This window comes from Gekko japonicus, unplaced genomic scaffold (genome assembly GCF_001447785.1).
Source record: "Gekko japonicus isolate JY-2015 unplaced genomic scaffold, Gekko_japonicus_V1.1 scaffold705, whole genome shotgun sequence".
Taxonomy (NCBI): domain Eukaryota; kingdom Metazoa; phylum Chordata; class Lepidosauria; order Squamata; family Gekkonidae; genus Gekko; species Gekko japonicus.
The window spans coordinates 102,383-127,909 of record NW_015167075.1 but is presented as its reverse complement, the minus strand read 5'-3'; the positions used below and the strand labels follow the sequence as shown (position 1 = coordinate 127,909).

The following is a 25,527-nucleotide window of genomic DNA, read 5'->3' as shown; positions in this document are numbered from 1 at the left end:
TTTTTTGCCATCAAGTTACAATTGACTTATGGCAATCCTATAGAGTTTTCAATGCAAGAGATATTCATAGGTGGTTTGCCATTGTTTCCCCCTGCTTCACAATCATGGAGTGCCTTGGTGGTCTCCCATCCAAATACTAACCAGGGCCAACTCTCCTTAGCTTTCAAGATCTGTCAAGATCAGGCTATCCTGGGCTGTCATGGTCAGGGCAGATCCTATCCATCTGTCATATACTCCCGTAGTCAACAGTTGTGTAGGTGATAACTACCACTGAGAATGGCCTGAAGTACAAAGGGGCAGGGAGAGAAAGGGACTGTTTAAGTGGATACCAGTAAGCAAATGATTTGTCATTCCTATATATGTATGTTAAATATAGATGGCTCCATATACCAACTGTTGACAACATATCCTAGGGTTGCCAAGCCGCCACCCCCACCCACCCCCGACCATCTGTGGGAGATGGGGGAGTAGGGTTGCCGGATCCAGGCTGGGAAACTCCTGGAGATTTGGGAGTGGACCTTGGGTAAAACAGGACCCTCAGTGGGGTACAATGCCATAGAGTCCACCCTCCCAAGCATCCATTTCCTCCAGGGGAACTGATCTCTATAGTCTGGAGATGACCTGTAATTCCAGGGTATCCCCAGGTCCCACGTGGTGGCTGGCATCCCTAAAATATGCTCAGTTTGGTTTACTTTGGTGCCTCCAAAATATGCCATTGTGTGTATTTAAGTGCTGTCAAGCCACTTCCAACGTATGGCGAACCCAAGAATCAATGTCCTCCAAAATGTCCCATTGTTAACAGCCTTGCTCAGGTCTTGCAAACTGTGAAGATTAAGACTTGGACAGGCAGCCATTAAGGAACCCGGAAAAGATCCTTAAGTGTAAGGATATGTCACTGGTGGCCAAGACAATTCATGCCACAGTATCCATTACTATGTATGGATGGGAAAATTAGACAATGAAGAAAGCTGACAGGAAGAAAGTTGATTCATTTGGAATGGGGTGTTGGGGGGAGTTCTACAGATACTGTGGAATGCCAAAAAGAGAAATAAGTGAGTTCTAGATCAAATCAAGCCTGAACTTTCCCTAGAAGTTAAAATGACTAAACTGAGACTATTGTACTTCGGTCACATTATAAAAAGACAAGAGTCAGTGGAAAAGACAATAATTTGGGTTACCACATTTTGAAAAGCAAAAAAGAGGACATATATCCCGACTGACTATTTCAAACAAGTGATCACTATGACAAATCTCATTTTAAATACCCCTACTATTTAAACTGTGATAATTGCTACTAACTGGGAATATTCCTATGATAATTGCTACTAACTAGGAATATTCCTAATCTTCCAACCCAAAAAGAGGACATTTTCATCAGATTTTTTTTAAAGAGCCCAAAAGAAGACAAACACACAAAAAAGAGGACATGTCCTCTACAAAGAGGACATCTGATAAAACCCCACCATAATGCTAGGAAAAGTTGAAGGTGGCAGGAAAAGAGGAAGACCCAACATGAGATGGATTGACTGAATAAAGGAAGCCATGAGGGCCCTCAGTTTGCAAGACCAGAGCAAAGTATTTAACAATAGGACTGGAGGACATTAAATATGCCTTTAATACATGAATAATGAGCAAATTAATCTACAGGAGAAACTTTCCCTTCCACTCCTCCCTGTATGGAAAAGGTCCACTCGTTAAATTTGCACTTGTCACTCAAGTTATTAAAGGCACAGGAACTCGGGGGGGGGAATCCTATTTGAGAAAGGTGTGAGGTGGGGAGAATTCATTGTGCTCTGGACACTCATCTAGGAGCACCTGAAAACACTATTGAGATGAATTAGTTATACTACTTGTAGTTTTGGCGTATAATTCAGAGAAAGGTGGCTGCAGAACTTTTTCTTCATAGGACATTGCCACCTGTGTGTTTTTGGTCCTGATACATTGATGCAGCCTTTGGGGGTGCTGGTTAGAGCTAAGGAGACCTTGCCCAATATAGAAATAATAGAAAAGCATTATCTCATAAGGAGATGGAATGAGACTCTCAGTAGTTGTTCTTTGTTCCTGAGGAAGGACTGGAACACTGGAAAAATTACTTAGGAAAAGAGTTGGACTTTTTGTATATTTATGGACTTTTTGCATATTTACCTTGTATATCAATTCTTTGGCTTCTGTATTTTCCTATGATGGATTGTATGGTGATTTACTTCTGACAATAGATGCATTTCACTTTAAATGAAGTCTCCTTTGTGAATATTCTGCGGGATATTCAGCTCACAGGCCCCGGTCACACGGAGCATTTGCCACGCTAAAGATATGGATGATAGGCGGATTTTCCGGGCGTGATCATACCGCAACATCTGGGAAGCGTAGTGCTCCCGTGGCTATCTCATGGCATCCCACCGAAGATGCGGACTAAAAAACTAGTACCTACGAGGTACTGGTTTCCGGACACCGTGGGGCAAGGGCGGGTGTCTGATCGCATTTCCGGTGGACTCCCGTGGCATCCGGCGCCCTTGTTCCTTTGCAAACAAGGGTTTTTTCCCCCAAGTCTCCGCAGGATGCACAAAATCACCCAACGGTGCATGCGCACAAACTGCCGTAAAACGAACTCCCATTTGCCATGGGAGCGGTGCCTAGCGTTTGCTGCTGTGATCACGCCGCGCTGCTTCTTTGCCGAGCTGCTGGATAGCCGTGTGATCAGCACCTCACCCCCTAATCACAGGACCTCGACGGCACGTGTGATCGGGTGGCCGTGCGTTATTTTGCTCTGGGGGAAACAGCCACGCTTCCCCCCCCCGCTTTTTCCAGCCCGTGTGACCGGGACCACAGTTGTTTTGTTAATCCATGCATTTTTTACATTGGGGAACTTTTTACCCATTGGGGAACCAAATTATTTCACTGGAGTGCTAAAAATCACCAGTTTGTCGTCTAGTCTAAGGAAAGATACCAGTGTTGCTGAGCAAGTGTGCACAGGATTGCTGCCTTTAATCATTTTGTTGATTTTGATGGGACTGAGTCACAGCTGTCTTTCAATGCCTGGCATCTTTATTTCTTGTGCTTTCCCCCATGACTCAATGAAGAAATGCAACAGACCTGAATGGGCCACAGTCAAAAGATGGTGGGATGGAAACAACAGTGTAGACGACTGGCAGTGTGGAAAGGAAGAGAATAAACAGCAGCATGGCCATGTAGAAGTTGTTAGATCTTGAGGCTTTGAAAACTCTCTCATGAGGGACGTTGCAGCACATCACAGCCCAACACTGCAGGTACATGGAAGTGTGGAGGCGAATCATGTTGATAGCTGGGAGGCAGGGTGCATAAAAGGCACCCATCCTGGAAACAATTGATAAACCATTCTATCATAAGAAAGCAACAAAATATATACTGCAACCAGGTGACCAAATTCCTCCAGCTTCATCTTGTTTAGAATCCAATTAATTTATCTTCCTTGGGATTTAGTCCATCAATCTTTTGTCAAAGACTTCTCCTTTCTTCTCATCACACTTTTGAACACCCAGCTCCCCATCACCACCACAACTATCTACCAAGCTCACAGACACTGGAGAAGATGTTATCCAGTGCACTTCCCAAGAGCGTTCAATCTACAGATCATGGGGAAAGCATCTCCATTGTTTGGCTAAGGTTCTGTGTTCATCAGTTTGCTTATTTATTAGTTCAAGGTCATTTACAAACATGAAGGGGGGGGTATTGTTCTGAAGTCCCTTAGTACATATTTTTGCAATTAAGAGATTTCTGGAAAGTTCACTTAAGGCTTCAGAAGAATCTCTGATGCAAGTAATTAGAGAGCAATCTGAAGCAAGTCTGCTCAGAATTCTAGTCAGGCCTATTCAATGGGGCTTACACCCAGGGAAGAGGTCTGAGAATTGCACTGTTAAAGTAATAGTTTTAGTACTGATTAGTTATGAAACTATCTAATGCGATATTAAACTATACTACATGATTAGAGGATGGCATACATCTTTCAGACACTGACTACTGTGGTTGTCCATCCTTTCCCTATGCAACACCAATTAAGGGGCACCTATTTAACTGTACTGTTAACCAACCTTCCCTCCAGACTCAAAGTAGCATAAATAATATTATCCCTTTTGCATGCACAACTGCTGACTCCAGAAGGAATAACAAACCCACACTAGGAATATATATTGGGATAACAATTAACCAGCTAATTAAATGAAATGGGCATTTTTGTTAATGTCATTATCATATTTGAGTCCTTATAGGGAAAATAATGGCATTTATAATATTTAGATCTATTTGTTACAGTATTATTTGTCTGTCTGACTTAGGCTTCACAGAGGTCAGTGAAAGAGAAAAGGATGAGCAGTAGATGATATAGTTGACAGGCCTGTGAAGGATCACATCCACTGGGACCATGATATGGCCCAGGAGTTGGAGCATGGGCTGCAAGCCTGGCAATGCATCTTTACTAGGATATCTTAGTATGAACCCTCTGCCTGTACCACTTCTACTGGGTAGAGAGAGATTCCAGGGGGCTGGGCTGGAACTTAACTGTCCCAGGACCTGGGGGGGACACAGGGAAGTTTTGGTGGAGGGGTTGGGGTTACTACTGCCGGGTCCTCGAGAACAAGTTCTGGAACAGATATGCCAGGGACCCCTACCCTGCACTGGTCCCCTGCAGTTCGCTGGTCTCCCCCAGGCCACGTTTCTGGCTCCTCCTCAGATGCTTCTGAGTTGCTGTCCAGAGCCAGCTCAGTGGGAGTTATGGCACCTGGGTTCAGTGGGGGGGAAACCCCAGCAAAATGGCTGTTAAAATGTTCACCGAATTACATGTGCTAACTACGGTGACAGCTATATTTTCCCCCTATAGCTGAGTCTGATAGCTACACCAATGACCCAAACCTCCCTCTCCACAACTTGTCTGATTTTAAAGAATATTTCAGACATTGGAGAATCCAGCCATGGATCACCAGTTTGTCATCTAGTCAGAGGAAAGATACCAATGTTGCAGAGCAAGCAGAAAGGTTGGGTGGTGGCTGCAGCATTCTCACCGAATCCCTGGCACACCTGTTACAGAATGGCATCCCAAACAGGAGAAAAATACAGATGTGACAGCTGAAAATCTGTGTTGAATGCCCTATGAAATGGGGATCCTTTCTCTGACCTGCCAGAATGTTGACAAGGAATGAGCAAGTACAATTTCTGAATATGCCATTCTGTCTGGATGGAAAATAATGTATCCTCTAATATGAAACCTTAAATAATTCAATAATGAAAGAAAATTGAGATGAATTTTAAAAGATCAAATGAAAGTTTTAAGAAATACACCTCTAGCCCGCATCCCGATGATATCAACACAGTAAAATCCAGTTGAAAAGTACACTGAAAGTAGATTGAAAGTGGATTATTTAGTGTGTGTGACTGCAGCCTTTAAGGCAGGTTTTATCTACACCAGAGCTCTTGTCATTCCCACATCCAGTTTAGGGCCTTTCTGCATGGAAGGATTTAAAGCAGGGCTTGCTTGCCAGTGGTGGGCTCTGAAGCCAGGACTCCTTGAGAAAGGAAACGCAGCACCCACCATTGAATAACACTGTGTAAAGAAGAAGAAGAGATTGGATTTATACCCCGCCCTTCACTCAGAGTCTCAGAACAGTTTACGTCTTTCCTTCCCCCTCCCCACACAGACACCCTGTGAGGTAGGTGGGGCTGAGAGAGCTCAGTGAGAACTGCTCTTGAGAGAACAGCTCTCAGAGAACTGTGACTGACCCAAAGTCACCCAGCTGGCTTCATGTGGAGGAGCGGGGACCTAGTTCTCCAGATCAGAGGCCACTGCACTTAGCCACTACTCCAAATGGGTGTAGTTTCATCCTCCTGTGCTTTTCTCTGAGAGAAGAACAAAGATGCAAGGAGAAGAAAGCAGTACTGCATTTATTTAATCAAGTTTCCTGAAGTTTGACTTTGCCCTACACCAGCAATAACAGGCACAGGCCAACCCTTTGTCGCACCAGGAAGGTGACACCCAACATCAGTGCACGGGTGAAGTCTGATTCACCATTCTGTGACTTTTGGTTTATGCCAGTTTACTCTGAGGCCTCCAGGCATGATTTCTTTTCTGCCACACCATCATAAAACTGGAGCAATCAGGAGCAGAAACAATGAGTGTGATTTTTTTTTTCACGGTCAGAATTTTGCCCCAGGTAGTTTATACTGGATCTGTTTTGCTGGCTTTGCTTACTCACCAGATCATGCCTTGATTGAAGATCAGACCCAACACATTGCCACTGATATCGAATTCTGAATAAGAAGGCTGAAGGGGGGGGGAAACATATCACAGACTCCCTTAGATTTGCAATAAAATCTTCTGCTACATTATGAACAGTTTTCTTTTCCTGGAACAATCAAACTCCAGAAACATGAAAGAGAACTGAGAGATTATGCAGAATTCAACTTCCACCATATTAGTTGGTGCTGAGATAGAATCAAACTCCTTGGTTTTTAAATGACAAGTAGTCACAAAACTGGTAGTGGAGAAACTTTCATTTTAAATATGCCTTCTCAGAAAACAAGAGAAAATCTTTGTAGATGCCTATCTCCAGGAAGACAGAAAAGCCTGCTGGAAAAGGCACTAAGACCCAGGATGCTTTCTGTGTGTTGCTATCAGAAAAGTCTGACATTATATAGATATATCTTTCATTCTCAAGACAGTCTCCTGCACATTCTCAAATACAAGAAGGAAAATTGCATATTTAAAATACTAGGATGGGCTCAGATGTTTTCTACTGGTGAACTAGTAGAAAGACTGCTGAATTCCCAAACATTAGAAGATTACAAAACTGAACAAATCACTTAGTCATTAAACCTTATTAATCATCCATGGCCTATTTGGCACCATTATGGGCAAAACCATCCTTGGCACTGAACAAATATTAAGTAGTGAACATGTAAAATAAAAACAAGGCACATGTAAAATAAAAACAAGTCAAAAATCTCTGACTGCAAATTCTGTCAAAATGTAGCTCTTATGTGATTGGCTCCTTCATCTCATCACAGGAGGGTACATAGCATAGTTTCCTTCCAATATATTCTGCTGATTTTATAGATCCAGAATGTGACTGCTCTTCTATGTTACTAGTAACGTACTACTCAGGGTAGTAGGAAGACTCCAGTCTTCCTTTTCATCAGGCCACCCACCAGTCCTTTCTCAGCTTCACAGTCAAACATAGCCATCCCCCCCCAAAAAAAAAAGAACTCTGGAAAATCCAGTGGTTAGTTTGCATGTACTGAAGTTGAACATGCATGCAAAAAATGTGCATTGTGCCTGTTTAGGCAACACAGAGACTGAGCATATCTAGAAGACCTATGCATGGCTGGGAGGCTTCCACTATTCATGAATGCAACATCTGAAAATCAGCTCCTTCAAAGTCTGAGCACAATATAGTTTTGCTTGACAGTTATGTTCTATGGTAAGCATCTGAAAAGTATTGGGTTCTATGCATGGAGAGGCGGATTACGACATGCTGAACAAGTCACGTTTATTGTAGTACACACACAAAAGATGCAAATGGCCCGGCAAGGGTAAACTATATACACCCACCCCAGACACACCCACAGTCCTATTAGAGGGTTTGAATCTCCCGCCAAAGGTCCTATTGGAGGACTAAAGGTGGCCTAGGATCCTTGGCCCCTATTGTGCTAGGAACCATGCTGGGGACTGAGGACGCAGACCCCTGGTAGTGGTCCGTGGACACAACAGCATCATACTTATAAAGTAACACAGACAAATGGGTGCCCCTGCATTGCACAGACTATTACACTGATGCCTAAACAACACTGACTTCAAGTCAGGTACCTGGCTATGCTATTAAAGAAGATGCATCTATTCAGTTCAGTTCAATTTGGTTTTATTACATAGGGCCAAAGGCCATTACAGACAACGAAAAATGTAAAATAACAATGAGTAAATGATAGGGCTGCCAAGTCCCCCCAGGGGGCAGAAATCCCCCCGCCTCAGAGGCCCGTTCCCCGATGCCAGGGAATCGGGCCCCGGGGGGAACCCCGCCCCAGCGCGCACGTCGGGAAGTGATGTTATGACGCCGGGCACGCTGGGGGCGGGGCCATGGCCATACAAGGAAAAACGCTATGGTTTTCCCTTGTATGGTCATGGCCCCACCCCCAGAGTGCCCGGCGTCATGACATCACTTCCCTGTGACTTCCATGCGGCGCGCGCGCACATGCACCGGGATCCGACTGGGACTCCCCCGCTGGCAAGGTAAGTGCCACTTGGCAACCCTAGTAAATGAAACATTGAAACTGGATTGCTACCATAACTATTACAAGTTACATTTTTGTAACAGTTAAAATTAATTTTAAAATAATGGTTCTTCAGAAACTCATCTGGCTGGCTATAGAAAAAGAATAACATTTTGCTGGCCTAGTCTTTGGACACTCAATTAGATCCGATTTTCTTGGTAGCTAGGGCGAAAAGAGCAACCTTATAGGAGACTACTGGTTCCTCATCAGAGAGGAGAAATGAAACTTTCTCCATCATGGTGCTTGGGCCTAAAATAGCCAGAATAATGTCTAAGAATTTTTGTCTGGATAAATAAAGCTGAATAAAGTGGACAGGCCAACAAGTAGTAGTATAAATCTTCTAGTTCTGGGGCTCTGCAGATGCATCGACGCTGATCAACTGGTTCCTTCGAGCATGCCAATTTGCATTGTCTGGAAGCAAATAGACATGAAGGCAGAGCAAAGTTTGTAGAAGGTAATTTTGGACAGCTAGTGTGCCCTAGAATGATCTTTTTACATTTAAACCAGGGAGAGAATTTAGTACCTGAAAAAAAACTTGCCTGTTAAAGGCGGCATCATGCGCATATACCCAGGCCTGGCAATTGAAATCAGCCTGGGGGCACCACTAACATCTGGCAGTTTATACTGATGGAGAATTTTATTATAATTGGTGGACCACGTAGAATCTTTTTGACATAAGGTGAAACACAGGCTAGGAAGATGACTAGCAGGAACACTTTTCTATTTGTCCCAGTAATTAATTAGGGCTACATGTGCACATGTATGATTGGATGGAAGGCCCAGTTCAGCTCTCAGCAGGGCAGCCGGAGTGTTTAGGGATAGTGCTAAAGATCTTTTTCATGTGGCATCTGTTTCACGTGAGATTCATTGCCTCAGCAGGTGACAGTAGGGTTGATCCAACCATCCTCTAAGCAGCCTTCCTCAAACTTAACTCATTCTTCCATTGGAGGAAGAGGAAGGAAGGCTCCTTAGACTAGAGGAAGACTTCACACTTGAGCCAAAAGCAAATGAATGAATAAAGGAATAAACTGCTCAGTGGAGTAGCAGGATAGGATCCCAATGACTACAAGCTAGAATGAAGGAAGATGGGTTTATTAATGGCTCTTCGCCAGGCTAGTTTAATAGAACTGCCATGCTCAAGAGCATCCAGAGAGACATGAGCTGGCTGTCACTGGAGACAGAATGCTGGACTTAACAGACCTGAGAGCTAAACTTGATGTTGAATTTAGTGGGGCTTGACGGCACTTAGCGTACACAGTATGATAGTGGCGGTTTTGTTCCCTGTTCCTGTTCTAATTATAGCAAGCATGGAATTTGCCTTTTTCACAGCAGCCACACACTGGGCCAGCTTCCTCACTGAGCTATACATTGCCACCCCCCAAGATCCCTTTCTGGGTCTGCTGCTCCCAGCCCAGTTCCCATCAGGGTATATGTGAAGTTGGGGTTATCTGCCCCCAAATGCATCGCTTTCTGCTTGCTCACATTGCATCTCATTTGCCATTTTAATGCACATTCCCTCCGTTCGGAGAGACCCTTCACCAAATTATTTAAAGTGGTTAAGAAAAAAATGGGCTGTGGTACTATCCACAAACTTGGCCACCTCACTACTCACGCCCAACTCCAGGTAATTTATGAACAAGTTGAAAGGCACTGGTCACAATACAGGTCCCTGAGGGACCCCACTGCTCACATCCCTCCATTGCAAGAACTTTTCATTTATTCCTACTCTCAGCTTCCTGGTTTTTAGCCAATTTTCAATCTGTAAGAGAACTGTTATCCCATGACTGAAGTTTGCTCAGAAGTTTTGGTGAGGAACTTTATCAAAAGCCTTTCGATAATCCAAATAAACAATATCTACTGGCTCATTCCTGTCCGTGTGTTTACTGACACTTTCAAAGAACTCTAAAAGGTTAGTGAGATGAGATTTAAAACTGGACACATCTTCTAAAATGCAGTCATTACTATAAAGCTGTTAATACCGTAACTCAGTAACACTGAATACGAGGCTACTTTCAGAATGGGCTGCTTAGAAAATAGGAGGCAAGAAGAAATGGGATACTTACAAATCCATATTCCAAGTCCCAGCACCAGCAGTAATTGAAAAACCTGACAAAGACAGCTTTCAAGAAATCACCAATTAAGATTGTGACATAAGTTGTCACAGTGTCGGAGACCGTCAGCCGCACAAATTCCTGCAGAAACAGAGTTTCCCTTTTTTAAGAGAAGCAAAGCATTTGAGTTGTGTTTTGTACTGGGGGGCTTAGCAATCACCCCCTCCCACCCAAAAAAAGCAAGCCATCTTTTGCTTTTGTTGAAACTGACCCTAGGAATTCTTCCCAGCAATTTAGCACTACTCTTGAATTATGTATGCAACCAAAGGAAAGGGTTGTCATAAAGTCTGCTGTCACCCAAACAGTCTTACTGAATGTAGTAGAAAAGAGTAAGAGTCCAGTAGCACCTTAAAGACTAACAAAATTTGTGGTAGGGTATGAGCTCTTCCAATTGAGCCACCGCAGGTCTGTAAATAGTTGGGGCCAAATTCCAGAAAGATAAGGCTGCCAGTCACTCTTCCTTTCTCTCTATCTATTATGAAAACTACCAAAAATGTATGTCTCTGTACAAAGTTTCACCGCCCAACAGCTCCAAACATAACAAAGAACAGTAGAAGAAGCTGACATCATGATGGTTTGCAAATGAAAAAAATGATAATAATAACTTTATGAGAATCAGCAAGAACAGTTTTATGAGAAAAATGGCATTACCTGTCCAACCATTGTTTCCCAACATGGGCCTCTGGGTACATCAGCAAGATGCACATGTGGTGGAGGATCAGTGACATTTTCAGGGATTGTCCCATTGTACAGATTGGTTAACCAAATTGTCATGTTCTGCCTAACAATCTTCTCTTCCTCCAGCTAAGGAAAAAACAGGGCCAAAAATATTTGTTAGTATTTATTTATTTATTTATCTTTGGATTTGTATCCCGCCCTTCCCAAAGGCTCAGGGCGGCTCACAAGGGGCACGAATGCCCAAGTTAAAACACTAAAACAATACAGAAAATATAAAATACAATAAAATACAGTTCGCTAAAAATTTCTTTACGGTGCTCCAAAAATATTTAACTATAAAATTCAAGATGGGGTTCTATAATTATTTATACTAGAAACAACAAACAGCAGTAATAACAATATATAACAGCGACAGTATACATCCCTACAGCATTGTCATCTGCTAGGAATGTCTCGCGCCCCCCAATAGTACCTGCTCTGAAGATGGTCAGTTTGCGGGAATAAAGAGGGAGGCGTAGATGGAATGATGGACACGATAGTGACATAATGATGGTGGCGTAATGATGGTGGCGGCGGCTCCTACACGAAAGCCTGGCAGAAGAGCTCCGTTTTACAGGCCCTGCGGAACTGTACCAAGTCCCGCAGGGCCCGGATCTCTTCTGGGAGCTCATTCCACCAGGTAGGAGCCGCCACCAAAAATGCCCTGGCCCTGGTAACTGCAAATTTGATGTTTTTGGGGCCTGGAATGTCCAGGAGATTTTGGTTCCCCGACCGTAGTGCCCTTGGGGGAACATGCAGGGAGAGGCGGTCCCTAAGGTAAGCTGGACCCTGACCATATAGGGCTTTAAAGGTTAAGACCAGCACTTTGAAGTGAATCCGGTACGCCATTGGCAGCCAGTGCAGCACTTTCAGCACAGGCCGGATGTGATCCCGTCTAGTGAGACCCATCAACAGCCTGGCCGCAGCATCCTGCACTAGCTGCAGCTTCCGAATTTGCGACAAAGGCAGCCCCATGTAGAGACTGTTACAGTAGTCCAGCCTCGAGGTGACCGTCGCATGGATCACTGTAGCCAGGTCATCTTGGTCGAGGAAAGGAACCAACTGCCGCACCAGCCAAAGATGGTAAAAGGCCGACTTGGCAGTGGCTGCTACCTGGGCCTCCATTGTTAAGGAGGAGTCCAGGAGTACACCCAAACTCCTAACCTCTGACGCTGGCACCAAAGGCGCCCGGTCGAAGGTCGGGAGAGGGAGCCCCAACCCCGAACCGATCCGACTCAGGCCCAGGACCTCCGTCTTTGCCGGGTTTAGTTTCAGCCGACTCAGTCTGAGCCAACCAGCCACGGCCTGTAACGCCCGATGAAGGTCATCCGGGGTGGAGTCCGACCGGCCGCCCAACATCAGATAGAGCTGGGTGTCATCTGCATATTGATGACACCCAAGCCCAGAACTCTGGGCAATCTGGGCAAGGGGGCGCATATAGATATTAAACAACATCGGGGACAGCACTGCCCCCTGAGGCACCCCACATTCAAGAGGCCACCTCTGGGACCGCTGATCCCCTATCGCCACCCTTTGTCCCCCAACCTTGGAGGAAAGAGGCAAACCATTAAAGGGCGAGCCTGTCGAATGCAGCCGACAGATCTAACAACACCAGTGCTGCCACACCGCCTCGATCCAGATGCCTACGGAGGTCGTCAGTCAGAGTGACCAGAACCGTCTCTGTCCCATGGCCCGGGCAAAAGCCGGACTGGAAGGGATCAAGGACAGAAGCGTCATCCAGACGCTTATTATAAATCATATTATTTGGAGATCTTTGGTCTACCATTTTTTCCTTGACCCTTTCCATACTATAGCTTATTTTATCATGGCAGAGGACATGAAGGACTAATGCATGTCTAAGAATCATAGAATCATAGAGTTGGAAGGGACCTCCAGGGTCATTTAGTCCAACCCCCTGCACAATGCAGGAAATTCACAAATACCTCCCCCTGACACCCCCAGTGACTGCTGTTTCATGTCCTCCCTCTCATGATGTGAAGTTCACAGAATCAGCATTACTGTCAGATGGCCATCTAGCCTCTCTTTGAAAACCTCCAAAGAAGAGTCCACCACCTCCTGAGCATTGATAAAGATGTTGAACAAAACAGGTCCCAGGACAGATCCTTGAGGCACTCCACTTGTCACTCCTCTCCAAGAGGATGAGGAACCATTCACAAGGATGTGGGTGCCATCTGTCAACCAGTTACAAATCCACCTAACAGGCATAGGATCCAAACCACATTTTACCAATTTGTCAACAAGAATATTATGTGGAACCTTATCAAAAGCCTTACTGAAATGAAGATAAACTATGTCTATAGCATTCCCCTGATCCAGCAAGGTAGTAACTTCCTCCAAAAAGAGATAAGGTTAGTCTAACATGACTGAGTGATGGTTGTTCTTACCACCTGAAGCAAGCTGCTGTGAGGCGCTTCCTGAAGAAGCCATCCTTGGATTCTAATAATTTTAACAACAACCATCAAGCAGTTGTAGCACCAGACTTCCTTCACATTTTTGAAGTAAATTTGGTGTTGAGTGTATCTTCTCTACTGCAGCACCCTGTCTACAGCACTCCCTCAATAAACCTTTCCATCTGCAATTCCTTCTTGAGGTTTAGGTGCCTAATGTGACAGACTGTCAAGGGTTAATGCCTAACTTAGGCTGTGGTCACAAACACTAAATAATCCACTTTCAATCCACTTTCAGTACACTTTCAGTGCACTTTCCAACTGGATTTTACTGTGTGAACTGGCAAAATCCAGTTGGAAAGAGCACTGAAAGTGGATTGAAAGTGGATTATTTAGTGTGTGTGACCACAGCCATAGTCTGAAAAACTTTAAGTGACAGGCTGTTCAAACAGAATTCTGTTGAGAGAGTCAGTTAAGGAATGACAGTTGGAAACTCACAGCTGAGGAAGTGACACTTAAGCACTGATTATGGATTGGGAAGGAGGCCAAGACAGTGAGTGGATCAAGGAGGATCCTCATTCAAGCCAAAAAAGGGAAATAGCTGCTAGTAAAGAGAAGTGATCCCTGCCTAGTTAAGAAGGGAAATAGCTTCTAGTGAAGAGAAGTAATCCCTGGTCTGGGTATAAAGAAAGATTTTGGGAACTCGTTGTATTTTTCTGCCTTTACATGTTGGTGAAACTCAGAAACCTATGCTTGAGTTTTTACGCAGAAACTGAAAAAGAAAGCCTTTGTCCTCAAAGTTTTAAAGACTTTGTAGAATAACAGAAACACTTACTTGTTGTCAACAAATTATCTGCGTTTGTGTGAATACAAAGTTACCTCAGTTTTATTATCTGTTCACCTCAAAACATCCTACACCTGATTCCTCCTGACTTTGTATCCTCCAAGTTAAATAAAACATTTTGTTTATTTGGAACTTTCAAAAGCCTCTGATGTGCCACTTCAGAAGCATAATATATTATTTTGTCTCATCCCTCAATTCCCTGGGCTGGGCCAGCATCAAAATATGTATATATAATAAAAGTGATTGAGTGGGATAGCCTTAGACAAACAAATAAGAAGAAAACAGATAAAAGGGCTGCTCAGCAAGAAAGAAGACACAAGGGAAAATCCTGGATGTGAGGGAGGAGGGTGAGATTGCCATACCTGGTGAGGACATTTTTATTCTCCTGGGCCATTGGAAAGAAGTCAGTTTATGCATGAGTGTTTGTGTGTGTGTGTCCAGATTGTCCTGGGACTGTTGTTTTCTTTTATTTAGTTGTTGCTGCTGACTGTTTTTCTTGTGTTTTCTTGTGTTTAGATGGTTTAAGATAGTTTTTAATTATTGTAATGATGCCCTTGGTACTTGGTAACTATTGTTTTATTAGGCACAGTACTAGGAATGAATGGGCACAAAACTATTCAACTCAATCTGCCAATGAAGCCTATCATATCTATCCATATGGAAAAGGCAAAATGATGAAAATGATATATTTCTCATTGTACTATGGTTAATTTTGATTTAACTCATTCCATTTGTTTCAGTGGGACTTAGTAGTGACTATCTGAATCAGGGCACATAAACTATATCTTTGTAAATTTCTGGAGGTCATTACTTTAACCAAGGACATATAGGAAAGATGACCTTCCTTGCCTTAAGATTGATTTCATCCATCAGAGCAATGATGAATGTGTACAGGTTGCCCAGGAAAAGAGCAAAGATGCGCCCCAGCTGCCACCGTAGAGCTATTCGAGGGTGATAGTTTTCCAGAGCACTGATTATATCAAATACCGTGGGACAGAACATTCCCAAAAGAGACATGACCATGTTCACCTGGGTAAAAAGGAAAAAAAATTTAAAGATTTCATTCTATGTACATATTTCTTCCACTGCTGGTACATAAAGAAAGCTGATGTTAAATCTTTAAAATAAAGATGAGACTAGGTTTAAAAAGATGTTTCATGAACACAAGTAATTTTATTTCTTTTGCCTCTTCTACACTGATAGTTCCCTTTTCACAGTTGAGATTGAAAAGGAGCAGGAAAGTTTTTGCAGCAGCACATGTCACAGAGCTAATCTGTATTACAATTCATCTCAGATAGAAATGAAACCAAAGAATTGCATTCTCCCCTCCTCCAAGTACCTGTAATTTCTATATGGAGGGCAGCATTTTGTACGATGTACATGATGACCAAAGGATTTGTGGAAATGAAACCACATTTATTATCTGAATTACTTTCCAGTTGTTGAAAAGTAAAATCTCTTACTGAGATTATCTTAAAAAATGAGATAGTCTGAGAATATGGCTCAACCCAATATTGCAAACAAAACAGAAAAAAAGATGTATTGTGGAATCAAGAAGAACATCCTAATTGGGGATAACAACACCATCAGTATTGGATAAGCTGAAGTAAGGGATGAGTCCTAATTGGAAAAAAATCTACATTGTTCTGCAGCACGATTCCCAGATGTTGCTGTGGGATCGCGCCCATTTGCTGCGGCCCCGATCCGTCCCTCTCCCAGCCCAAACCGTCTAGTGTGAACAGGGCCTAAGTCTGGTAAATTATACTCTGCAATGATTTCTCAAGTCCTAAGTGATTTCTCACGTCCTAAGTAATGTGTGATGTTAAATGGACAAGACAGAAATTGCAACCAAGTCTAAATTCTACCCCTAAGCAATCTCCAGCATGCCAGCACCAAAATGAATATTTAATTCTGACCACTCACCATTAAAATTATATGTTCATTAAGAGTAAACAGTTTAGCATGTATAAATCACATTCTACCACCCATGGTGTCTACAGCGCTGACAGTCTTGTCAAATGTGCCTCTACAAAAGGCAACAATAAAGGGCTATCATTCATGTGAACATGATTTCACCTTTTTTAAAACTAGAGGAAGTGTTTGTTTATTTATTTATTTACAGCGCCAGAACCTAATTAGGATGCAAAATGAGCAGTGGATAAAAAACTTAAAATTGTAACTATAATTTTTGTAATAAATTATCACTTTTCAAAGGTGGGATATAAAATTTTCTAAATGAATGAATGAATACTTGGGGAAAATGATGTGAAGGCACCCAAAAAACTAAAGAGGTTGTTTTGGTTCAGCTCTAGTTGTGACAACCCATTGGCTTTCAGATCCCAAATGTGAAGAACCTGTGATATAGAAATGTCCGCAAATTTATAATTTGGAATGCATCTTCTCACCAAAGAAGAGAGTAATTATGATCAAGAGCAACACTTAGCATAGCACTGAGAAAAACAGGACATTGGACAGCAATCTCTACGTTTCTGGAAGCAGAATTAAAATATCCTTTTGGGCATCAACCTTTCCCCCCTTTTGTTTACACTAAAACATCTCCTACTGAAACCAATAAATAAACATACCACTAAGTCATTGCAAAAAAAAAAAATGCTGTGGAGATTTCTCTTCAGAGGACACACCAAAACTTCAGCTTGGGTATCATGGCTAGTAATCATTAAGCCAGGCTTTCCATCCCATTTACAGCTGTTGCACACATCAGCCAAATCAGAAACACCATAACATTCTAACACCACAGCCTGTGGGATCTGGAGTCTGCTTGCCTGAGGCAGGACATCACAATCCATGGATGAAAGGATTGTCCCCATTCCCACAGTAGTTCTTTCTGACTCTGGAGGAGTCTTGGGGCCAGGACTAATCTAATAGCTGTGGCCTTGGAGACTGTAATGGGGCAGCAATATGGTTGCCAATCTCCAGGTGTGGCCAGGAAATCACAACCCCCGGAGAAAGTGGCTGTCCTGAAGGGTGGACTCCATGGCAGTATACCCGGCTGAGGTTTTTCCCCAAGCCCTGTCCACCCCTAAATCTCCAAGAATTTCCAAGCCTGATGTGTGCCACCCTAGGCAGCAAGAAGAGAGCTATTTCACACAAACATACACACACACACTTGCACAAAATAAAGCAAGTTCTCTGAACATAGCACAAGCACATATAAGAAAGGGACGGGGAACAGCTGCTGCTGCTGCCCTTGTCTTAAGCAATTCACCATGCCTCCTCCCATGATATTCTTGAGAGACCTCTGGAACAGACCAGTGGTTCATCTCTCATGCAGAAAAGCAAGTTCTCTGAACATAGCAAAAGCACATATAAAACAGGGATGGGGAACAGCTGCTGCTGCTGTTGCCCTTGTCTTAAGCAATTCATCATGCCACCTCCCATGATATTCTTGAGAGATCTCTGAAACAGACCAGTGGTTCATCTCTCATGCAGTGGCCACCAGTTACTTTGGAGGGCCAATAACAGGGCATAGAGGTTGCCTCCTGGCATTTGTATTCAGGATTTTACTGCCACTGAATATGTAGGTTCCCTTTAGTCAACATTGGCTAGCAGCCAGTGATAAGCCTATTCTCCACAAATCTGTCCAATCTCCTTTTAAAGCTGTCTGTTCCTGTGGCCAACACTACATCTTCTGGCAGTGAATTCCACATTTTAATTACTCATTGTGTAAAGAAGTATTTCCTTTTCTCCATCCTGAATCTACTGCAACTTCATTGGATGGCCTCAAGTTCTTATGTTTTGGAATGGAGGGGCGAAGTTATCTCTGTCTACTGACTTTATCCCATGCATATTTTAATAAACATCTATCATGTCCCCCCATAACTGTCTCTTTTCTAAACTGAAAAGTCCCAAACTTCTCCTCATAGGAAAGGTGTTCCAACCCTTTAATCATCTTGGTTGCCCTCTTCTGTACTTCTTCCAGTTTAGCAATGTCCTTTTTGAGATACGGTGACCAGAACTACACATAGCATTTCAGATGAGGCTGCACTGTAGATCTATGCAGGGGTGTCATAATATTGGCTGTTTATTTTCAATCCCTTTCCTTTTGAATAACCCCCAGCATAGAGATTGCCTTTTTCACTGCTGCTGGGTATACTGGGTTGACACTTTCCTTGAGCAATTCACTATGACCCCAAGGTCTCTTCCCCCCTCAGTCTCAGCAAGTTCAGACTCTATTAGCATATATATGAAATTAGGACTTTTCCTTCCAATGTGCATCACCTTGAACTCCATTTGGCACATTTTTACCCACTCACCAAATATGTGGAGATCCTCCTGGAGCTCTTTGCAAATGGCCTCTGTTTACACCATCCTGAATAGTTGCGTGTCATCTGCAAACTTGGCCACTATACATCTAACTCCCAATTTCAAATACTTTCCCTCTCAGTCTAAACAAGTTCAGACCTCTTTAGCATATACCTGAAGTTGGAATTTTTATGTTCCAGTTAGCACCTCCTTACACTTACCTACAGTGACCTTCATTTGCTACATTGTTGTCCACTGACCCAGTTTGTGGAGATCCTCCTGAAACTCTTTACAACTGGCCTTGGTTTTCACCATCCTGAATATTTTTGTGTCACCTACAAACTTGGCCATTACACAGATCACCACCAGTTCCAGCTCATTTATGAACAAATTAAATAACACCAGTCCCAATAACCATCCTTTTGGGGTCCCACTTCTTACTTCTCTCCATTGTGAGAACTCTACATTTATTCCTACTCTTTGCTTCCTGTTGTATAACCACTTCCTAATCCATAAAAGGACCTATCCTCTTATCCCATAACTGCTAAGATTACTCTGGAATCTTTGGTGAGGTACCTTGTCAAAAGCCTCTTGAAAGTCCAGGTGTATAATGTCTACTGGGTTGCTGTTATCTACATGACCCTTCCAAGTGACTTTTCATGGGTTCAAAGATTCCACAAACCTGCTTCATGTATGGAAATGTTGGATCCAGCCCATTGTATCTTTCCTCAGAAGCTTTTATACATTATCTGACTCTTTCCTGATTTATGTCCTTTGCAGACATCAGGTTGACTTTATGTTCAAATGCAAATGGAAGCTGTATTCACATGGAAACATGTTGCCCTATTTACATGATAGACATTAATGTTAATGAGGGTCAAATTTCTACCGTTGCGTCATGTAGGTCTATGTCTTTATGATACTATATTTGTTGGTTCTTCCCCCCCCCCTTGTTTAAAACTGTTGTACACTGCTTTGAGCGTGCTCTGCGGGGAAGGAGGGTGGTATAGAAATTCAATGAAATAAGTAGATGATACAGCAGTCATGCACAGTGCTCTTCCATAATGCACAACTGATAGGTTCCTCCTCTGCATGAACAGAAGCCAATGTAACATCTTCAGTGAACTAATATTGCTTGCTATAAGGGGAGACATTGAATAAGTACACAAACCACTTAAATTTTTATTGTGATGATGTTTTACTTAGTTTCTTGTGACCTATGAATTTAAGAAGTAACAAATATCTGAATCTAACCCCTACCACGACTCTTTTTGATTTATTAATTCTCTTGCATCGCATATTGTGGGTTGTTAACGTTTCTGTAGAATTTTGCATGCTTGTTGTTCAGTTGGGCAGAGATGTGCATTTCAAGTTGCAACATGGATACTATTTATCTCTATGACTGGGAGAAGCTTGGAGTGGCTGGCTGGACCTCATTTAGCATCTATTCAAACGAGTAAGATATGTTTCCTGTTATCCTATCTGAATGATGTCAGACTGATTATATATCTGTAAAATCTGTAGCAATGGGAAACAGAGAAGTGAAGAGGAAGTTACTGTAAGAGAACCCAACAGAATGGCAACTATCTGATCAATACAAGAAAATCCTTTGTTCTTCTTTCTTTGTGAATGAGTAGCAGCATTTCTAACCCTAGCAGAAATCACTCTGTGGCCGTGATTGCATGCAATTTACAGTGCTTATATATTCAACACTGGCTGCAACCCAACAAGCTACTTTAGGAAACTTCAAGGAGTGTGCTGGCCGAGTGGGACTTTAGTCTTTATTCTTTGAATATCACACAGAAACACATACGTACACTGTACTACAAACTGCTTTTCCACCTCTCTTCAGTTTCAAAAGTTCTAGGTACCACAGGAGCAAGAAATACAGGTCCAAAGCACCTTGAATGCAGAACAATAATCAAGTAGATCTTTGGATCCAAGCCAAATATTAAATGCACAGAGGTTTCACTCAGCATGAGGGCCAAACTACACAACACATTGAAGATCCATGATGTTGGGGATTTGGTATAAAAAGAAGCCATGATGGAAAGAGATTCTAATACAGATTACAGGTACTATGCTATAGCAGGGGATAAGATCTTTCACCCCCATCCATGTTGTTTCCCTGATCCTACCCACACCAGGCTGCTTTTAGACTTGGGTGGGGTGGGGGGAAGGCACGTATCCTGTATGTTTCCTCTGCTGGGGTAAATGCAGGAAGGGAGGCCCTTTCCATCATGGACGCAGTGAGAAGGAAAGAAAACCCTTATTCCCCAGTGCTGCAGCCCTAATCTACATGCCCACCCTTCCATAGCTGATTTTTGTGGTGAAATGGTATGTTCCATGATCTGATAATGGATTTCCAATGTTACAATATTTTAACAGGCATATGAAAAACATTTATATGTACCCATAATGGCTGATTATGGTTTGTGGGTGTTTCCAGCTGTGTGTAGTAGATGAGTAGATGTATTACAGGCAAGATTTTCTGGTGAATCATGCTGTGTGAACACATGCAGTAAAGGAGTATTACAGGCAAGATTTTCTGATGAATCATGCTGTGTGAACACATGCAGTATGTATCAAGTGTGCATTTGCTACCATTTTATATGTAAAATGACCATAAGAGAGGAGGAAAAAGCCAGGACAGTTGATGCCACAGTAGATTTTTCCTGATCCCCCATCGTAAGGTACGCTGCCATGTATTCTACCATTCTACTCAGCCAAGTCTGAAGCTTTTCTCCAGCTTAAGGCAACTTACTACTACTTCAGTGGCTCTTCTGCTGGTGAAAGAGACCCTTAAGTTGGGGGAAGTCTCCTTAAATATGGAAAAGGGCTTCAGACTCTGCAAAGTAGAGTGGTAAGATTCATGTCATTACCTTCCAATACTGAATTCTACTACAGTATATTTCAAATGTGTAGAACCATCCAAATCCAGATAAGCATACAAATCCTTTTTTCTTTTTTGGCTGGGAATGCATGCAGGCAACCCCCTAGTATCTCAGTTGCCAGAACTAGTGAAAGCAAAATCTTGCAAAGAAACTCTTTTTTAAAAAATCCTTATTTTGCCAGATTTCATCCTACATAGTGATATTTGTTCACTCATAAATCATTTGTCATTCGGGTTGAGTTGTGTGATGACCTCATTTGTAGGTGACCCATAAGAATCCTGGAAGACTGCAAAGAGTTCCAAATGGACTTCACAAAACTGGGTGGGTGATCAACAACAACAATTGTTGCAGGCAGTATCCTGTTACTCCATGCACAGAGAGTCTCATTTTTCTGCATTCTGCTCTGTTTTTGCAGACCCTTACAACTCCTGGAAAGATTGTTCCTGGAGTCACAGGACTGCACAGAGGAGCAGCTGTTCCAGCTGGGGTGAGCTGGATTAAAGAAGAAAAGAAGGTGAAATTACTTTCCCTCCTTCCTTAAGTGCAGCTCAGCTGAGGAAAGGAGTCAATTCCATCCCCTCATTCCTCTTCACCCCAACCCACCACTAGTCATCATGCAATGAATTGGAAAAGCTGCAGGAAAGGGGAAGAACGTGGGAAAACTCTGTGTGCTTTGCACACATGGATGATAGGTTACTAACTACCCAGTGGGAGTAAGGTTAAATAAAGTGATGCACACTAGGGTTGCCAGCTCTGGGTTGGGAAATACCTGGAGATTTTGGGGGAGGAGCCTGAGGAGGGCAGGGTTTGGGAAGGGGAGGGACTTCAATAGGATACAATGCCATAAAGTCCACCCTCCAAAGCAGCCATTTTCTCCAGGGGAACTGATCTTGACTGTCTGGAAATCCACTGTAAAAGCAGTAGATTTCCAGGTACCACCTGGATGTTGACAACCCTATGCACACCAGAATTCCAAATCCTAAAATGATACTTTCACGGATGGAATCTAAATTGCTGCAACTGTCCAGAAATACCTAGCAAACCTGAACATAAGGAGGAAGGAACAGTTGTATGACATAAATCTTCTCTTACTCAGATTTACTTTCCCACAGTCTGTGGACAGATCCTTTTTAATCTTTTCACCTAGCTTTAGGTGACTATAGGAATCATGAAGAAACAAATAGCAATTTCTTTTGGAAGATTTCTTTCCTAACCCCTAATAATTACAACTTCATCATCATGCAGACTAAAATCCAGGTCTTCTATCACATCTTATTTAGAAAGCATGCTCGGACTAACTTCGTTTCGCTCCCACCACCCATAGTTTTCCAGGCCTTCCAAAGCAAACTGTTGGGATCGCCTCACAACAAAGTAGATGAGATAACCACTCCCAGCCAGTGTGCACAATGCAAAAAAGTTAGCGAGGACCCTCAGAAATCGGACCAAGTGGACATTCTCTTCTTTTCGGCTCTCTTGTTCCTCCACAATTGCTTCCTGTACTTATTTGAGATAAAAAAAGAAAAAGGTTAATGTATGTAAGTGCACTGGAAAACATCAGTTCCTTCAGCTAGGGTTGTAGATGGTGTAGTGGCCATGGTGGCCTCACCACAACAAGGAGGCCTCCGTTTTCTGTTGAAACTATAAGCGCTCTGGGATTCTTGACAAGCATTCAAACACTTGGTACTGAGGTCCATATGGGGATCTCAAACTCTGCCGCTATGAAGGGGCTTAAATCAGTTCAGGAAAGACCATGCCATGTCACATGTCAGGAAAATGGCACAGCGCAAATAACTAGTTCCCCCTTTCCCAGTGCTACAGCCCTAGTCAAGATTGCCCATTCCTCCATCACAGCTGGCAGATCTTTCACAGAGCCAAGTTACATGTCTGGATTTATGGAACTGCAGAATTACATGTAGCTTGGACCTCAGGGCACTGTTTGAAGGGTCTCATTACACACATCCTTTGTAATCAAGTGACTGCTTCTGAACGCACATCTGACTTTGGGTTTTTAAGAACTGAATAATGAATCTGCAACTAAATGTAAATTGCAAAGGGGTAGTTGTATCAGTCGGTTATCGAATATTTTTAAAAAATCTAGAGGCACCTTAAAGACTAATATTGAAATAAGTATTAACTTTTAAGGTGCCACTGGACTTTCATTTCCACTAACTGAATGTTAGCAAATTGATGGTGCTATTAGTTTAACTACACTCAAATTACCAGTGGTTTATATGGTAATTAGAGACATTAAGAGGACTTGTTGCTATGGAATTTGATTGCCCTGATTTTGTTTGCATGCCAGAAGTCTTACTTGTGGGATACATCATCTTCCATAAAAAAACAAATAAACATACAGCATTTTAAACATTTTAAATCTGTATGTAATCTCTATGTATCTCTAGATCTATATTTGATACTAAAAAGTAAAACAGACATATTGTTCTTTTGATGTATTACTCTTTCGGCTCTGGTTCAACAAGCAATTTTCTTATCGAACAATAGAAAGAATATCCTCCCTGTCCTTGTCAGCCTTTTTATGGAAGGGTGCAAGGTCTTCTCTGTTCTCTCCATCTGACTTACAGTGCCATAGAAGAGACATGAGTTGACAGAAACCATGTGAATTGTGTAATCTGTAACAAAATCCTAAGAGACCACAGTATTATAAATATCTTGTAGGCTAACTATTCCTCTCATGTGCATTTGCTAGTCTAGCGTATTGGTTAGAGTGACGGACCAGGATCTGGGAGACCCAGCTTCACATCCCCACTCTGTCATGGAAGCTTGATAGTCGATTGGGTTAGCTACACACTATCAGCCTAACCTGCCTCACAGGTTGCTGTTAAAAGGAGAAAATGGAGGAGAAAATTATGTTATAAGCTGCTTGGGGTCCCCAATGTGGAGAAAGACTAGGGTTGCCAGGTCCATTTCGCCCACTGGTGGGGGGGGATGGGGGGACATTCCAGTAGAGGGAAATGACATCACCCGGCACATCGGGCACAACACTCTGGCTTTTGGGCAAAACTCTATGGTAAATTCAGCATCAAACCATGGAATTTTGCCCAAAAGCTAGAGCATCACCCCCGATGTCGCCGACATGCTGATGTCACTTCTGGGTGACACAGGCATGTTACATGCGATGTCGCTGTTTGGGGGGGATTCCCTCCCACCAGCCAGCTGGCTGGCTGGCAGCAGGCAGGAGCCTGCAAAACCAGAGGATTGCTCCCTTGGGCAATTGGCAACCCTATGAAAGACAGGGTATAAAAATCTAAAGAAAGAAAGAAATGGTGAGTGATCAAGGTACTACTTTTACTATCATGTTATTCTTATTGCTATAAATCAGTAATATATTAATATAACTTGTAACTAGTAAGATAACTATATAACTATTTACTATTACTCTATTAAGTGATTTACTATTCATTCTTGATAGTGGGCAGAGAAAACAGTGCACTTCTTTCCAGCAGGCCATATATTACCTTGAAACTAGTTGTTATGGATGCAAATTTGTTATCTGCCGTTTCAGGGTTACCAATCAAGTAATCCCAGCTGGTGAACATTTTCCAGCTAAAATTGAAACTTGTATCATCTCCACCGCCATCATCATCTGCATTCTTTGCCATTCTGAAAATGCCAAAGACATTTGAATGTAAGTTCTACCTCCCCCCCCATGTTGCATTTATTTTATTTGAGTAACCAACACATTATTTAACAAACCAATTACATTTAATTAAATGTACACATTATGAAAGCACCAATACAGTGGCTCGGACCCCACAGTAAATTTCCACTGATGAAAGTATCTGAAGAAGTGAGCAGTGACTCACGAAAGCTCATACCCTGCCACATATTTGTTAGTCTTTAAGGTGCTACTGGACTCTTGCTCTTTTCCACTGATGAGAAGGAAAGACAATTCTCAACAATGCCCCTCTCCCACTACAGACCCGCAATTGATTTGCTATGCCCCAAGAAGTAGTATTTTGGGAAGCACTTCAGGCTGC

General features: G+C 42.7%; 1 protein-coding gene across 1 annotated transcript in view; it reads right to left on the bottom strand.

The window, feature by feature from the left end:
* Positions 1-25,527, bottom strand: part of LOC107111750 (transmembrane channel-like protein 1) — a 56,105-nt gene that overhangs the window by 6,458 nt on the left and 24,120 nt on the right. The window contains exons 5-11 of the mRNA XM_015412767.1: positions 25,006-25,150; positions 22,829-23,023; positions 15,222-15,401; positions 11,055-11,207; positions 10,356-10,484; positions 6,222-6,289; positions 3,094-3,333 (exon numbers count right to left, since the gene is read on the bottom strand). Of these exons, the coding sequence (XP_015268253.1) occupies positions 3,094-3,333; positions 6,222-6,289; positions 10,356-10,484; positions 11,055-11,207; positions 15,222-15,401; positions 22,829-23,023; positions 25,006-25,150 (1,110 nt within the window). The remainder of the gene's footprint in view (positions 1-3,093; positions 3,334-6,221; positions 6,290-10,355; positions 10,485-11,054; positions 11,208-15,221; positions 15,402-22,828; positions 23,024-25,005; positions 25,151-25,527) is intronic.